This window comes from Lithobates pipiens, unplaced genomic scaffold, assembly GCF_037356315.1.
Source record: "Lithobates pipiens isolate NorthernLeopardFrog02 unplaced genomic scaffold, aLitPip1_a1.2 Scaffold_28, whole genome shotgun sequence".
Classification (NCBI taxonomy): domain Eukaryota; kingdom Metazoa; phylum Chordata; class Amphibia; order Anura; family Ranidae; genus Lithobates; species Lithobates pipiens.
The window spans coordinates 154,020,620-154,038,109 of NW_027507789.1; the positions used below are offsets into that span (position 1 = coordinate 154,020,620).

Sequence of the window (17,490 nt, forward strand, 5' to 3'; positions counted from 1 at the left end):
TATATATATTTTTTTTTTTAATCTTTAAGCCTTGAATAGAGGGTAGTTAAACGCTTCAGCACAAATAGGGGGGGGGGGGGGGGGGTTAAAATTTCTTGACAGTGTTAGAAACATGACCTGTTTTGAATCCCCTCTTTACATTCCACATAAGACAATTGCCCTGTTCCTTTTGAGGCTTCCTTTTCAGAGTGATGGGGCATCTCCAGTATACAAATCTTCATAAAGTTCTCACTGTCCATCTAGCTTTATTTTGACTGGAGTCTTTTAGGCTTAGTTCCCGTTGTGGGTCTTCCCCCTTTCATGCAGCCAGAACCACCCTTACAAGAAATGTGTGTGGGTGCCACTATTCTTGGCACCTGCAGACACTTCACTTACTGGGGACCACAATGCACTTGTGGTTTACGTGTGCTGCGATTTAAGACATTTAGGCACAGCAACCCATTCAAATGAATGAGCTTGCCATGCCTGAGCAAATGCAGTTGAAGACCATTCCTTTTTCTTCCAATGTGGCCCAGTAAAGTCAAAATGTTGCACTCCCCTGATGAAGGTCTTTCCTTTAGAGAAATTGCATAGAAAGCTAAGATGTCAGTACAGCTTCCTACACCATCACAAGGCACTTGGAAGCTGATGAGCGACAACAGTCAGACACGTTTCTGAGAGGCAACAGCTTGGGTGACTTGCAGGGCAACAGCTTCAAGCACAGCTTAACGCTAATTGAAAGTTTGAGTTTCAACTGTGAAGAGAAGTCTTCAAGCTGCAGGTTTGACAGGCTGAGTGACTATAAAAGCCATTGCTTAGATGGCAAAACAAGAGACTTGATTGGACCACAAAGCACTGCCAATGGACTACTGAAGACTGGAAGAAGGTCTTATCCAAGTTTAAGGTCTTCGGTTCATCATGCAGTTTTTCAAGGGGTTTTTCTACACCATAGAGTAGGTGAAAAAATGGTTCCTCCATGTGACACAAACTGTTAAGTGGCAGCCTGAGCCAACACTACCACCCTACCACAGCTTTTTGCAGTCTCCTACAATACTCTGGCATACACCTAGTTAGTCGGGTTCATTCTACAGCAGGTTTTGAGTCATTATCGTATCTCCAGGCTGTGTCAGCTACCGTTTTGGAAGACTGTAGGATTCAGATCATGGAATAGCCAGCACATTCTACACACTTAAACCCCATTTGAGCTGGTTTGGGGAGAAAGCAAAGCAACATTTGTGGGAATGTCTTTGGGGCTGTTTGTGTGGGAAGTTTCCCCCATGGGAAGCTGCTTTTTTCAGGCTCACTCCTGAGCCTTCCTGTCTGCATTTACTCAGATTCCAGGCCTTGGCCCCACTCCCTCGTCACTGACTTTAATTGACAGCAGTGGGAGCCCATGGATCCTGCTGCTGAAGCAGAGCCAGTATGACAAGGAAGTGAGGGTGGAGAAGAGCTGCAGATGTGCATAGCACCTGGATTGAATGAGGGCTCAGCTAAGTGGCAGGAGGGGGTGTACTACCTAAACGGGAATGCATGAAGGTAAAAAAAAGTTTAGTCTTTATAACCACTTTAACGTGTGTGTATGTATAAGTAATTTGTCTACAGGTACCAGTTATTGTATACTAACTTGTGCTCTTCATTGCTAGGTGTGCCTGGCAGCTGTTGGGCTTGTAGGAGACCTATGCCGGGCTCTGCAAACAAACATCTTACCATTTTGTGATGAGGTTATGCAACAGCTTCTGGAGAATCTGGGGGTAAGAAATTGTCTTCACTGTATGGGGGGGAAAGAATTAGTACTTGAGATGTAAACATATTTATTTCATACCATGTCCACTTTATTAAAGTCAGACAGCTCTCTTTCAGAATGAGAATGTTCACCGCTCTGTAAAGCCACAGATTCTATCTGTGTTTGGAGACGTTGCATTGGCTATTGGAGGAGAGTTTAAAAAATACCTGGATGTTGTGCTGAATACACTGCAGCAAGCTTCTCAGGCTCAGGTGGATAAGGTAGGCATTTTCAGTGGTAATCTTGAAATGCTAAAACTGGAAACTTCAACTTCATTCTAAAAGTGTGGGACACACCAAGATACCTGTGTAGGTTTATATAGCTTGTATAGGACCCAAGCTTAAAATGCTCAAATATTTAAATGGGCAGAGCTTAAGGCAGGCTTGGTTCCACCTTGCTGTGTGGTTCTACACTATGATGGCATTATCGACCATCCTGATTTTTCCTGGTTTTGTCCTAGCGTAATGTCAGTTGCTAAAGTAGCTTTTTGTATATTGGATCATTCAAGAGTTTTTTTAGCTCCTAAAATGCTAGAAGGTATAAACAGTCTTTCAACAATCTTTACAGACAATGTAATCTTTGTTCCCCAGCTACTGAATGTGTGAATATAATCTATTTGAAATCACTGCAGTGTCAGTTTGTACATGTCTGTCTGTTCAATCTGCTGTGGGTGAGACGGATGGGTGTTACACAGTGTAAGGCATAAGGGAAACCTATGTTCTGTGGTATGTTTGCACAAATTAAAACGATACATTTGTTTTCAAATGTTTTTATTTTGCTTTTCCATATCAGACAGATTACGACATGGTGGATTACCTAAATGAGCTACGCGAGGGCTGTCTTGAGGCCTATACTGGAATCATCCAGGGGCTCAAAGGAGACCAAGAGAATGTGCACCGTGAGTAGAGCCAGAGGTGGTGTCTTGCATTCTTTTAACTTTCATGCATATGGTTTTCTAGAATGTTTATCGTCCATTTCAAAGAACCCTGGTAATGGCTTATTTTCAGTACAGTACCCGAGCTTGGCTATTCATAGACCCTGGGTATTGGGCTGCTATCTTTAAGTAATTGACAAACCTTTCACATGCAAGGCAAAGGCATAATGAGCTAGTATGCATAGCATACTAGCTCATTATGAATAACTTACCTGAGAACCAAAGCCCACGAAGCAGTCCTCCGTCTTCCTCTTCGTCACTGTCATGGATCCTGGAGCGACTTCCCGGTCTCGCGCTGTGATATGCCAGAGCCGCAATGACATCACTCCCGCACATGCGCCAACACTCGCAGCATATCGCCGCGATCTGTGGCCTGCCCAGTGCGCCTGCGTCGCATGCGCCGTAGACAGCGGTGGCTGTCTTCAGGTAAATCTCTCCTAAACCGTATAGGTTTAGGAGATATTTCTTGGATCTACAGGTAAGCCTTAATCTAGGCTTGCCTGTAGGTCAAAGTGGTTTGTAAGGGTTTACAACCACTAAGTGTCCAGTGCAGATAACAATGTTATCCACATGCCCCTTAGGTGTAACTCAGCAGAAATTTAACATGGGATGCTATCACTCTGTACTGCCAGTTAAACCGGTGTACTGCCAGTTAAACCGGGACCTCTTCTCACTAGGTTTGTCTGCTCAAACTCGCATAGGGGAATAAAGCAAAAGTCATTGTGCATTCAGTTTGATACTGTAAATGGGGCCTGTAGATGCAGTGATTGGCTAAGGAATCCTAATGCAGCAGATGAAAGACGCATGTTTACTTCCCTTCAAAATACGAAGCTGTTCAGAAGTGTTATCGCCACAGAACTGGTGGGACCCAGGTACATCCATCTACTGTCCGGAGAAGTATGGCCAGAAGTGGTCATCTTGGAAGAACTACGACCAAAAAGTCATACCTCTGAAATGGAAACAAGGCTAAGTGACTCAACTATGTAAGAACACATAGGAACTGGGGGTGCAGAAAAATGGCAGCAGGTGCTCTGGACTGATCAAATCGTGATCTATTTGGCTGTAGCAGGAGGCAGTTTGTTCACTGAAGGGCTGGAGAGCAGTACAGTGAGCAACAGTGGAGCATGGTGGAGGCTTCTTGCAAGGTTGGGTGCATTTCTGCAAATGGAGTTCGATTTTGGTCAGGATCAATAGTGTCGTCAATGCTGAGAAATGGATACCTCTCCATCATGCCATACCATCAGGGAGGTGTGACTGGCCCCAAATTTATTCTGCAGCAGGACAACCCCACACATAGTGCTTAATTTCACTGGCAGTATCTTCAGCCTAAAGAACCAAGGTGGCTAATCCTTCCCCCAACGCAGTCTGCTGGAAATGGTTTACAATAGCCACAGGTCTCAGACTGGAGAGTAGTGTCCCAATTCCTAACAGTCCAGGGAACATGGATGTAGCCACCCCAGCCTCCAGATTAAAAAAATAAAATAAAAATACCCTTTGCCTGATCTAGGGATCCTCTAGTGCAGGGGTCTCCAAACTTTGAAACAAAGGGCCAGTTTATTGCTCTTCAGACTTTAGGGGGCCGCACTGTGTCCCAGGCAAGTGGCATTGGTGGGAGTAAACCATGCAATAGGCTTGATGGTCAGTGGCAGTAAAAAATAGTGCTGCATCATTGGTATCCTTTGTGGTAATAGTGCCCCCTTATTGGTATCTGTGGGAGAAATGGTTTCCCATCGGTGGCAGAAATGGTACCCCACCATTAGTGTCGGTGGGAGAAATAGTGCCCCAGGGGCCGGATAAAAGGCTGCAATTTGAAGACCCCCTGCTCTAGTGCCTTGATAATCCTTTTGTCTTAGATGAGTCTAATTTGCTTATGTTCAAATCCTACCTCAGCTGTGCTTTTACATGCCAATTCCACCTAATCCTTGAACTTCATGGAGATTTAGCACAACGTGTAGCCCAGTTGTGTAAGGCTGCCAGCTAGTTTTCTGTTAAAGTAAAACTGTTAGGGTAAGGGAGGGTTAGAACACTGTCAGGTTTTGTTTTTTTCCCTCCGTGTACCATTGCAGAGATTTACCTTCCCTTCCTGTCCTATTTTTTTTTTTTTAAATCCCTGCAAATTAAGGGAATCGCTTGGTGACGTCAATGTCACCAGAACTATTGTCACCATGTGCAGATTTCCCCTTTTCTTGGGGAAAACCCAAAATGTTGGCGTTTGTTTTCAATGGTGATGGTAGAGCACAAATAGGTGAATCTTTCTAATGGTGGTGCGCGCAGCAATAAAAACTGACAGGTCCTAATCTATCTCCCACCTGTCCAAAGTTAAAAACACAAGTTTTTTGCCTTTTTTAGTTGTATTTTAATTTTCAGCTTTGCCAGGTGGACATCTTTTTGCTTGTGCAGCTGCTTGGCAGCAAGGCCCCTTTCACACAAGTGCCTTCATTTGGCAGGCTCAGTGGGGGATTGAGGTGGCTGACAGGTCAGTCTCCGCTCACTGCAGAGCGGAGATGACCCGGTCCCGCTCGCCTCTATGGGGAAATCTGGTGAAAACGGACTGCCTTCTGTCTGAATCCACCAGACTGATGGAAAACACGACCACCATCCGTCTGGATTTTGTGGACAGGATCAGATAGTGGCAGATGGCAGCGGACATGTCGCAGCTGAGATCTGCCGCTCCAGGATCCGATCAAGTCCACCTGGAAAAACTGACAGGAAGATCTGGTCAGATGGCCCATTTAAAAGGGGCCTAAAGATCTTGCAGAGACTGAGGGTTTTTTTTTTTTTACTCTTGTTGGGTCTTTTGGGACAGTTTGGTTTGCCTCATTGCACACGCTTCTTTATTGCTTGGGGGGGCATCCCATGATGTATAAATATTTTTCCTGTCCTCTACTGTAGTGGTCATCAACACTGTCTTCAGGGCCCACTAACAAGCCAGGTTTGCAAGATATCTGAAATACATCACAGGTGATATCATTTGCTGCTCAGTGATTGCAGTATTCTAGTCTGTATCTCCCCAATGTAATACAGAAAACTGGACCTTGGACAGGGTTTATGACCACTGCTTTACTGTACAAGTAAGGCAATATGATTTTTAGCTTGCCTGTAAATTTCATATCGTGAGGTACAGGATACAGATGACCAACCTCTTCCATTCCTTGGTTTATGCTCCATTGCATAATTCAGAGTGGGTAGAATTATAGGGAAGGTACATGCCTATAACTCGTGGTGTTTGAATATCGTGCCTGTACTCAAGATATGCAATTTGCAAGGCAAGTCAACTTTTATTTTTCTCACTTTATGCAGCATTTTCTTTCATGTCTTTTTGTCCTGACATTAACATTTTGCTTTGTTTGTTTTTCCCCCTTGTGTAACATATTTTTTCTCTTTAAGCTGATGTGATGCTAGTGCAGCCACGTGTGGAGTTTATCCTGTCATTCATCGATCACATCGCTTCAGATGAGGATCACACGGATGGCGTGGTGGCCTGTGGGGCTGGTCTTATTGGGTAAGGTTCCTGGCATATAGTGTTTACACTAATATTCATTGGAAGACACTGCTGAATGTTCTTAACCTGTGGCTTTACCACCACCTGCAGGAGGTTTCAAAACTAAAACAAAGGCTGTACTGCTTTTCCAGCAATGTGTGGAGTTATTTACTCTTGACTTTGTACTTGCAGGTTCCCTTTTGAGATGCCTGCTTTTACACCTCCGTTACCGCTTTGGAGCCTTTTGGACCGCCCTGTGGCTGGTGCTGTAGATTAGAGTATTTTGTCTCCAATCTCTGGGGCGAGCTGCATAAAGCATTTTCTCCCCATCCCCTGTTTGGATTGTGTCCCTAAATAGGCAGGTTTACTTAACCACTTCAATACCGTGCCTCTTCTGGCACGTCTCTCTCCATGTAAAAATCATCCTTGTTTTGCTAGAAAATTACTCAGAACCCCCAAACATTGTTTGGGTTTTGGGGGGGGAGGGGGGTTTACAGACACCCTAGGGAATAAAATGGCAGTCATTGCAACTTTTTATCTTTTTATCTCACATGGTATTTGTGCAATAATTTTCCAAACTCCGTTCCCCCCCCCCCCAAAAAGTTTCACAAATTAAATTACAAAACGGTAAAGTTAGCCCAATTTTTTTTATATAATGCGAAAGATGTTATGCCCAGTAAATGGATGCCTAACTTTAAAAAATTGTGCACAATCGTCAAATGGTGCCAAACTTCGATACTTAATCTCCTTAGGCGACACTTTTTTTTTTTTTTTTTTTGTACAGGTTACCAGTTTAGAGTTGGAGGAGGCCTAGTGCTATAATTGTTGCACACGCTCCAACGCTCGCGGCAATACCTCACATGTGTGGTTTGAGTGGTGGGACATACATGGGCATTCACTTCTGAGCACGAGCTACTGGAGACAGGGGCGTTAATTTTTATTTATTTTTATTTTTTTTATCACTTTTATTCCTATTACAAGGAATGTAAACATCCCTTCTAATAGGAATCTATGTGACAGGTCCTCTTTATGGAGAGATGTGGGGGTCAGTAAGCCTTTACTTCTGGGCCTCTGACAGTCAGATGACTGGTGACCATCTGGTCACCGGAAATCTCTATGCTCGTCATCCGGCAGCGGGCGATTTTCTTCTGTAGCTATAGGCATCATTCGGATATCCCCCCCCCCCCCCCCCCCCACAAACTAGAGGATGTCATTTTACTATGGCCAGGTATTGAAGTGGTTAAATATGAGTCTTGCCTAGGACTTGGTAGTGGATTCTTCTTACTTTGAGTGAAGGCAATCTCTGAATCCTTTTCTTGGCAAGACACCATGGTAAGCCTCATTTAACCACTTGACCTCCAGAAGATTTACCCTGCCCCCCTTCATGACAGGCCAATATGTTTTTGTGATATGGCACTGCGTTGCTTTAACTGACAATTACGCAGTCAGGTGACACTGTACCCAAATATGTGTTTTAATTTTCTGCTATAAAACCTTTAAAGAAATTGAAGAAAAATTTAATTTCTTCATGATGCATATTTATTATTTTGTGCAAAAGTTATAGCATCTACAAACTATAGTTTATGCTAGTAATGTAGTAATGACAACTATCGGCGACTTATAGCGGTGGACATTCCATCTCTTCCCTCCTTCCAGAACCCTGTGACCTGCCTTATTTACATAGGCAGATTGCCGTTCTGCTTTGCCTAACAATTGGGTGCAGGAGGACGTTGGGTACCATGCTTCTGCTGTGTGTAATCCAGCCATTGGTTACGCACATACAACCCCTTACCTGTAACCATAGGGTGGACATGAACTGGTTAAGTGGTCATTAAGACCTTTAACGACTTGCAGACCGGACCATTTTGCTGGTCAGACCAGACCACTTTTTGCGATTCGGCACTGCGTCGCTTTAACTGACAATTGCGCGGTCGTGCGACGTGCCTCCCAAACAAAATTGACGTCTTCCCCCCCCCCCCCCCCCCACAAATAGAGCTTTCTTTTGGTGGTATTTGATCACCCCTGCGGTTTTTATTTTTTGCGCTATAAACAAAAATAGAGCGACAATTTTGAAAAAAACGCATTATTTTTTACTTTTTGTTATAATAAATATCCCCCAAAAATATATAAAAAAAAAATTTTCCCTCAGTTTAGGCCGATACGTATTCTTCTACATATTTTTGGTAAAAATCGCAATAAGCGATTATTGATTATTTTGCGCTATAGCGTTTACAAAATGGGGATAGTTTTATAGCATTTTTATTATTTTTTTTATTTTTTTACTAGTAATGGCTGCGATCTGCGATTTTATTGTGACTGCGACATTGTGGGGGACCCATCGGACATTTTTGACACATTTTTGGGACCATTGTCATTTATACAGTAATCACTGCTATATAAATGCAGTGATTCCTGTGTAAATGACACTGGCAGTGAAAGGGTTAACCAGTGGGTGGCAGTGTACACTGATCTCTGCTCCAATCACATGGAGCAGAGATCAGCTTCACTAGTTGCTAGGCAGAATGGAGAAATGTTGTTTATACAGCATTTCCTCCATTCGGCCGCTCCGTGAGACAATCGCGGGGAGTCCCGCGACCGGACTCACGGGGGTCCCAACCAGCGCGGGAGCATCGAATATTGGACGTACCTGTACGCAAATATGCCTGCCCGTGCCATTCTGTCGACGTACATCGTCGTGCGCTGGTCGGGAAGTGGTTAAGCTTGATAAACCTTTGACTCTCAGGAACAAGGCTGTTCCACTGGTATCTCATGAGTCCAAAATGTCTGCTGTGGTTTACCATTTTGAGGAGTAATTTAACAATGGATTGTTCTGTACATACTCCTGCCCTTTTTGGTGAAACCACCAGTCTCTTGTATGAACAAGTCAACAATCGTATGAAGATGCACTTTTTTTTTTTTTGCAGTGACAGATTAGTCCAGGGTTATCCTTTGGGATAGGACTGCATTTAAATAATTAAACCTTCCTATCCTTTACACGCTGACATCTTTGCTTCTGTTTGATCTGTGGTTGCTATGGTGCTGTACATGTTATCAGTTGGACACCAGCCAGTTGATGGCTTGACAATTCGGCTTGAGAGTACAAGCATTTGTGATTATCATTCACGGCATGTGATAAAGACAGTAAGGTGCTGCGTTCCCCTTATGTATATATTGTGCTCTTGTAATCAATGTAAAACATGTGGAAGGCTGCCTGGAAGGACAGTGAAAATTGAAGCTACTGGGGATAAAACGAAAACGTCTAGATACAGACCAGTATAAAGGAAAGGAGGGTGGCTTTATCATATGGAGCAAAGCTTCCAGGTGGCTAACCAAGTGTTTAATGAGGGGCAAAAACCAGGCTTGCTATAAGTGGCTAAAAGTATATCTTGTAACAAAATCAAATCCAAAAATGTAATGAGGCCTATGGCTCACATAAACCAAACAGTATATCGCACCCAATGTCCCTTCACCAGAAAAATAAACCTAAACCATGTCACTATAACATCCAGACATCAGTAATTATGTGGGGTACACCAACTGGCATAATATTGCCATGGGAACTTGCATAATGCAGTAGTCTTAGCCAAATTGTGTAATTCACACAAGCTCCAGTCTCATCAATAAAAGCTGATGGCAAGGCAAACCTCTATGTGTGTGTGTATATGTGTATATATATATATATATATATATATATATATATATATATATATATATATATATATATATATATATATATTTATTAGTGTGTATGTATATAATGTATTTATATTACAAGCTCCTGTGTAAGCAACACTGACAAACTGGCTTGGAGTCTGAGAAGTCATAGTTCAACAGATATACAATGGATGGAAAAGCTTGGTTTAGAATGATTCGTTCTCACTTTAAGACGAGACAAATTGGTGGACGTCTCCTCCCGTGGGTTACTTATAGTGACATTGTTTGTTTTTATTCGAATGAAGGGACATTGGACGTGATACTGTGGTTTATATGAGCTTTGGGACTCCCTATAGCAAGCCTGTTTTTGCTTTTTGTTAACCACTTGGTTATCCTTCTGGAAACTTTACTCTATATGAGGTTATAGCCACCCTTTTTTCCTTTATAAGCTGAGGACCCACTTAAGAGGGTCATGAAGGTCTGTGTGAGCGCCTAGAAAAATAGTTCTGGGAAGGAGGCATTTTGTAGGCTACGTTGTTTGCTGGACAGATATTGAGATTTGGATGAGGCACTGCAGAATTTGTGCAGGGTTTGTGCTTTGATTTTATTTTTTTAGCTCATCCTTTTCTCCAGTAGTTTCACACATCCACAGGTTAAGAATATTCAGCACTATGTACTGTAAAGAACTTTTGGAGAAGTCCATTTACAAGAGTACAAACATTTCTACTTTTTATAAATGTGCCTTGCGTTGTTAAATGTTTTAGTTGTCCAAATTTGGGCTTCAAGGGGTCTTCTACTTTATAGAAAAGAGAATCTATCTAAAAAAAATTCTATAGACATTGGAACTGTATTTTTGGAGTTCTGTGCTGAGACGTTTACAGTGATATTGTGTTGGTTTTTGTGTATATTTTTTTTTTTTTTTTTTTTTTTTTTTTTTTTTAAGCCTTGAGCCTTTAGAACCACTGATCAATCTCCTATTTGCCCAGCTCTTCTGAACACTCTTGAAAAGAAAAAAACGTAACTCCAGGCGTTTGTACCTGAATATCACCTTCCTTGCCAAAGGGTGCAGGCTCAGTATGTAGGATGCAAATAAGGATCCGGATAGGCGTACTCCCAAGAAATTCCTTTTTATTGAAGATTCAGTCCATAAACAGAATAAAAATGCAAGCTGCTAATGCATTTCACACCGCTCACTGGTGCTTAATCATAACTATAAGCACCAGTGAGCGGTGTGAAATGCATTAGTTTGCCTTTTTATTCACTTTATGGACTGAATTTTCAATACAAATTTGTGTGGCTATCAGGATTATTTGCTTATATGCCTTTCTCCCTTCCAGGACTAAAGAGGCATAAAGAGCTGCATTTTGCAAAGTGTAGATACTTTAGGTGTTCATAATTTTCTTTGGCCAGAATAAATTCATCTGGCCAACGGAGTGAAAGGCCAAACAGTGTCCAAGTCACTGTAAGCTTTCAACTTGCTTGGTCAATCAGCAATGTCACACAAGGAGTATATTATACTATCTACTGGGGAGGTCCATTTTCTTGGTTCCTAGTGGTGGTTTTCTCATATGTTGGTGATGGAGGCAGTAAAGTGAACTGGTTGCTGTGCTTTTAAGACTAAAGCTGTTTTTTTTTCCCCCCCAACAGAGATTTATGCACAGCGTTTGGCAAGGATGTGGTAAAGTTGGTGGAAACTCGTCCAATGATCCATGACTTGCTAACAGAGGGTAGACGATCAAAGACTAACAAGACAAAAACACTTGCTACCTGGGCCACCAAGGAACTACGAAAGCTAAAAAATCAAGCCTGGTGGGTAGAAGAATTTGTCAGGAACAGTGATATGTCAATACTTTGTGCTCCTGTATAACCAGATAATTTATTTATTTTTTCTTTCCTTTTTAGACCATAGCGGCTGGGTGAAGCTGACAACCCACTGGAAATCTCCAACTTTCTTTGAAAAAAAAAAATTATATCCCGGAAGCGAGAAGTGTGAGCGGTTACTGAATGTTTGAGAGTGAGAGAGTGACTGAGTGAAGCTTCAAACATACCACATGGATAAACGCGACCACAGCAGTGCTGTGAGAAGAGCAAACTTCCTGGGAGAAAGGGGGTGAGAGCCCGCCCACCAGCTGAGAGGAGCAAGGGCCTGTGGGTCTTCACTAATTCTATGTCTGCTTGCACCACTGCCTTGTGGCCAGGGCAGAGCAGGAGTGACTGGTGTAACTTTATAGTTCATTGTTACATCTGGCCTTTTTTTCTTTTTTTTTTTCTTTTTTTTTTTTTTTTTTTTTCTCCAATGTCCCTTGCTGTATAAAGATACACAGCAGTGGTCTGTTGCTGCATTTCCTATCTCCTCTAGTGCAGGGGGACCTGAGCGAAAGGAATCTCAGAGTGAGTGTGTGTGAGTGCAGAGGTTTAGCAGTGTCTACAATCTGAGCTTCATACAGTTTATTCTGGTTCAGAAGAAAAGATGTTCAGTGTTCCAAAAAAAGCTTCTGGTATCATCAGGCGCATTTTTTTTTTTTTTTCCCAGGCGCACAGGGCAAAAGTTTCTAGATTTCAACATTTAAGGTCTGTTTTCTCTAGATTATTTAATTTTAACTGTTTCTTTTCCAGAAACTTGCACAACACAGGTGTTTCTGGCAGGGAAGCAGTTAAAGGAAACACTGGCTAGGACATTTAGTCCAGTAGTAAACATACCGAAGCCTGTAGTGTAAATCTACTTTTGTCGATCTGTGAATCAGGCCAGGAGCAGGGAGGAGTTAGAGTTGGATAATCGGAAATCACCCCACAGGTATTGAGCAGAATGTTCCCATCTTTTTTTAATACGAAATTAAAATAACTGTGGAAAGCACTTAAAAGGTGTCCACTTTCCCTCTGTGCCCAAGGATTTAAAAGCAGCCCTGACCCTAAAATGTGCCAAAGAGAAAAAAATCGCTCAGAATGTGAATTGACCCCTTCCTGCAGCCAGGAGGTGCTGTGGTGCAACACTACTACACATATTGTGTTCTCTCTGTGGCTTGTACCAAGCCCCTCTCTTGGCACTGAAATGGTTTAATCGACAATGTTTGAAGTACTTCTTGCCCTACATACATTGGTAACAGACATTTTGATTATTTGAGGCAGCATTCTAGGTAAACGGAGACTAAGCCCTATAGGCTGAATTGTTCTCTGTAGGCTAATTGGCTGCATTGTATTTTAGTGCAGCAAACAAAATGGCTGTACCTTTAGTGTATGGGTGACCCAGGCTTAGGTGAATTAAAACATTGATGCTATAGCGCGTGCAACTTTTATTTCAGAGACTAATGTGATATTCAATTTCCTGCACTTAAACATAAAGGAAAACTAATTAAAATAGTCAAAATGAAATGGGGAGGAAAAAAGTATATATTATAGATACGGACTGGATGTACGTTGGACCATGGCACTTGTACAAGGTTCTATTTTTTCACTGCAGTTAAACATTAATAAAATGGTGTCAAACATCCCCAACCCTCCATCTTGTGTTCTTGTTTTTGTTTTGTGAAAGGAATTTGTCTGAAGTACCCTTTTTTTATTATATTTACCCCCCATTTTTTTTTTGGTCCAGGTTTTGATTGAGTCATAATAGACCACTCTAACATGCAGTCATATACCTGCAGTACATGAGCTTGGTGACCGCTAAGATTTTCCAACGTTTTCTGAATTCTTAGAAAAGCATAGTTGAAATTTAGAAAAGTAATGAACTGGTTTATCTTGTCACAGCATGTTTGCGGAACTTTAATCAAGTCTTCATTAGAGATATGCACAAACCAGTGCTTCTCTGTGCTGAGATTAAGTGCATTACTGAAAAAATGGCAACAAAGCTTTCTTGTTACACTGGGCCTCCACTGGGGAAAAAACATTGTATGCACTTAACTGACAGCTACCAATCGCATTTCTCTTCTCCCACTGCACTGTCTGCGCAAAGCAGATGATTGCGCTAATTACAGGCTCTGATGGAAGTATTTGCTTCAGACGCTGGGAAAAAAACATGGCCCGTTGTGACCAAACAGTTGCTTCCGAAGTTTGCAGACAAGTGCAATTTCTTTCCGTTGGCAGGATTGAAAAGGATTGGACAGCCACTTCCTGCCTCTGGCATCCTATGCAATCCTTAAGTTTGAGAGCTGGATGTGGGGTAGTCAGCTGAGACTGTAAACTGCTCTAAAGCTACTATCGCCTGCTGCTGGCAGTCGAGCAATCCTTGTCCTGATTGAACTACCATGGCTGGTGTCTCCAGAACTTCTTGGATTTATCCCTCAGTTTATATCGGAGGTAATGGAGAGTGAAGACTTAAGCTGAATTTTTTTCCTTCATGCTGTCTTTCTATGCTGTGCCATTTGTAGCTTGCAAGAAGAATAAATGGTGACACAGTGATGGAATTATTTGTGTTTTTGTGCCTGTCTATACTTTAATTCTGGTTGTGTGCAAGCTGTTTAGTGTGCAATGAATGACACTAATAATGCTACAGTGAAAGCTGCCTGTTCGAAGGCGTTCTTTGCATGTTTATTTTCTTAATCGTATAGTGGAAAACACATCTTGAATCATAACAGATGGGTTATATGCTGCACCTTCAGGTCAACACAAGCTAAGCCACTTAAACCTTTAACTATCCCTCATGTAATCCCTCACCAGGTAAGCTTTTTTTTTTTTTTTCTCTAGTGTCCTTAGGAGCCCTATGCTTGAAGTCCCCCCTTCATTGGGGGAGGGGGGGGGGGGGGCGATGTGCCTGTCCAGATAAGGTGTAGAAGTACTGCTCTGTGCGCTGGGATAATGCGCTGACCCATTAAACAGATTCTTTGCTTTATTACATTAATCCTACCTTGGGTCCAGGTTGCAGGGCCTGGTTGGTATGGAGAGCAACTTCTTTAAATGGGGTGTTGCAGCGATGCTGCTCTATTCTTTTACCCATCCAGAAGAGGTGGGCCTGAATCCATCGGTTATGAGCTTCATTTTGGCTTGTACTGTGTGTGCGCTCAGATGCACTGTAGTCATGAAGTCACAACTGCAGGTGTCATTTTGTGACAGACAGCACAATCAGCTCTGGTGCAGTGTCCTACTGAGGAAGGATGTAGTTCAGGTCCAACCTTCTATGCACACAAACGGCTTGTTCCAAATGCGGAGAAAAGGTGCCACTGCCTACAACACTTCTGCAGTGGCTGCCTTCAGCAGTGCAAGCTTTGGGCTGTTCCATTAGTTACGCAAGCATCGTTTTATAGGGGGCCTCAAGCAGAAATAAAGCAATTAAAGTATAGTGGGTGAACCAGTTGCTGGTAGTAAAAGGCTAGGCCTCTCCCTTGATTGGTCTTTGTGCAGGTTGAGGACCCAAGGGTGGCTTTCTCACCAGCTATGAAACCGTCTGGCATTCTCCTTTTCCAGTTTGGGTGTAGCATCTTCAGCATTGTCTTGCTTGAGCTAGAAGGAATTTTTCCACACCAATGTCTTCCGTTAACAGTGACCTTAAAGAGCTCTAAAGAATGGCGTTCACATGCCTTTTTGCCAGTTTCCTCATCTGATTTTTGGATTCTTTCAACTAGTCAGGTTTCTTCCCCCCCTCAATCAGATGATGCTTTTGTATAAGCTCCCTCAGCCACCATATCCTCAAAATTGAATGCACTGTTTTGGTGCGTGATCTGTAGTGCCTCAAGCTGGATTTGTCTATCACTACAGGCCCTTAAGTGACCAGCATGGATTCTAGAAATCAGAAGAAACAAACAACCACCTACATTACCTTTTGCATGCATTGGTTGATGTCTTATAAAACTGGAAGCACCCAGTGAAGATTTAATGGTTTTATGCAGCAGTACCCAATTGATGAGTTCTTGGAAACAGAGGTGTCAAACTTTAACATTTTCATTGCGTGCTGCATCAGTATTGTTTGCCCTCCAGAGGGCTAGTTCAATCTTTATGCCTATATAAATGGATTTAAAATCTCATATTTAGATCAGGGGTGCCCAACCTTTTTGAAGAGCAAGGGCCACTTAAGCGACTTGGTAACCGGTTGCAGGCCATAATGAGCTGTGTGTGGATGGCATGTCTGTGTTCACTCTGCATTTTGAGAGTGGGCAGGATGCAGCCCATGATACTTTTTAGTGGATCGTATTGGATGTAGAACAAAAGTCAGTTTGTCTACAGCTACTTATGAATGGAGGGTCCAATTGGTCGGACTGACCATGTGAAAGGGGTCCAAGGCTGCTTTCACACTGATGCGCTGTGGTTTACCTGCACCACATGTGCAACGCAGTGTACCTTTTTGGCTTTCCTTCAGTTTGCAATAGACTTCTGTGAGCTTCCTGAAAGTGCACCAAACCTGCAGACTATAATAGAAGTCTATGGCTCAGTGCAGGTAAATTGCTCTGCACCTGTGGGTCAGTATCAGTAATAAAAGCAGCACAGTAACCACTACAGAAAAGATTCCCACATACACTGTGATTTTAGTAATAAACTGACCTTTAACAACAGTATTTTTCTATTATATCCCAGAGCAGGAGGTTGTGGGCCCCTGTATTAGATAATTGACTCTGCATTTGATTACTGGATTTAGCTATAACCTAAAACTGAAGGGATAACAAGAAAATGACGAGGACTGATGCAAATTAATGTAGTTATGACACCCATGTCCCCCTCAGAGGGAACACAACAGCAGTGCAAAATTGACCAGTCATAAAAGGGTTCAGAAGTCCATAAAGTGGATGGATAGCAGCAGCTAGCCTCAGCCTCGAACCAGCTCTGTGAGATAAAACACAAATGTTGAAAAGCAGGAAGCATCACCTGAGTACTATTTGAAGACAGAATTTATTGCAAAGGTATCTTTACAGGCTACAAGCTTAAAACAGACTGATCAGATTTGTGGGGAAGCAGATTTGATCTGTCCTCTGGACACCGCTTGTGCCAGGGAACCGCTGCAGGTGGAGTAGTGTAGAACGTCCTATGGGCCACTAGGAAGTCTGGGTAAACCAGTGTAGAATGCAGGGTGAAAGATGACATTGGAGGTGGGGAGCGGCTGCAATGGACTATGCGCTTTTGAGGGTTTGTTTTTATTTTTTTTAAATGGTGTTGCCTCCGAAGGGGGGGTAGTCTTATATAGTGAGTATAGCCCAAAACCTAAGTCCTCACTGGAAAAATAGAGGGTCGTCTTATACGCTGGCAAATACGGTAACATTTTTCCTAGTAGCCATTTTAGATGAAGATAATTGTGCCAACTGATCCTTGGTGTACTACTGCTCCCAGCATGTCTGATGCAAGTCATGCTGCAGTGACTTAACTTTAACTACACCACAGGCTCTCCCTCCACATCAAAATCCTGGCATGTCTTTCCCAGAGCTTCTCACTCACCAACCCTGGCATGGATCCCTCCTGATTTTCCTGTCCATGCTTCCTCCTGCTCCAGGACACCTTTCAATGTAGAGAGAGGCTTCCTTCCAGGCGCAAGGTACACCTCCCCCCCCCCCCCGAAAGGGGGTCAGTAAAGGACCACCACTGCCGCCTAACATACCGTGATCCCGACTGATCACACCCACTGCATGGCACATGCGTGTGAACGTCAGTGGCGGCGTGTTCCCAGGAACAATGCTAGTCACCGATGCTGGTAAACGGCCATTGGCCGGCTGTTTACCAATGGGATCGGCTGTGATCCTTTCA

The 17,490-nt window shown here is 42.9% G+C and overlaps 1 protein-coding gene across 1 annotated transcript in view; it reads left to right on the top strand.

Annotated features, from left to right (window-relative positions):
* KPNB1 (karyopherin subunit beta 1) overlaps positions 1-13,328 on the top strand; it is a 54,068-nt gene extending 40,740 nt beyond the window's left edge. The window contains exons 17-22 of the mRNA XM_077459723.1: positions 1,623-1,730; positions 1,840-1,983; positions 2,555-2,660; positions 6,084-6,198; positions 11,479-11,640; positions 11,734-13,328. Coding sequence (XP_077315849.1) covers positions 1,623-1,730; positions 1,840-1,983; positions 2,555-2,660; positions 6,084-6,198; positions 11,479-11,640; position 11,734 — 636 coding nt within the window. The 3' untranslated portion in view covers positions 11,735-13,328. The remainder of the gene's footprint in view (positions 1-1,622; positions 1,731-1,839; positions 1,984-2,554; positions 2,661-6,083; positions 6,199-11,478; positions 11,641-11,733) is intronic.
* The last annotated feature ends 4,162 nt before the right edge of the window (positions 13,329-17,490 follow it).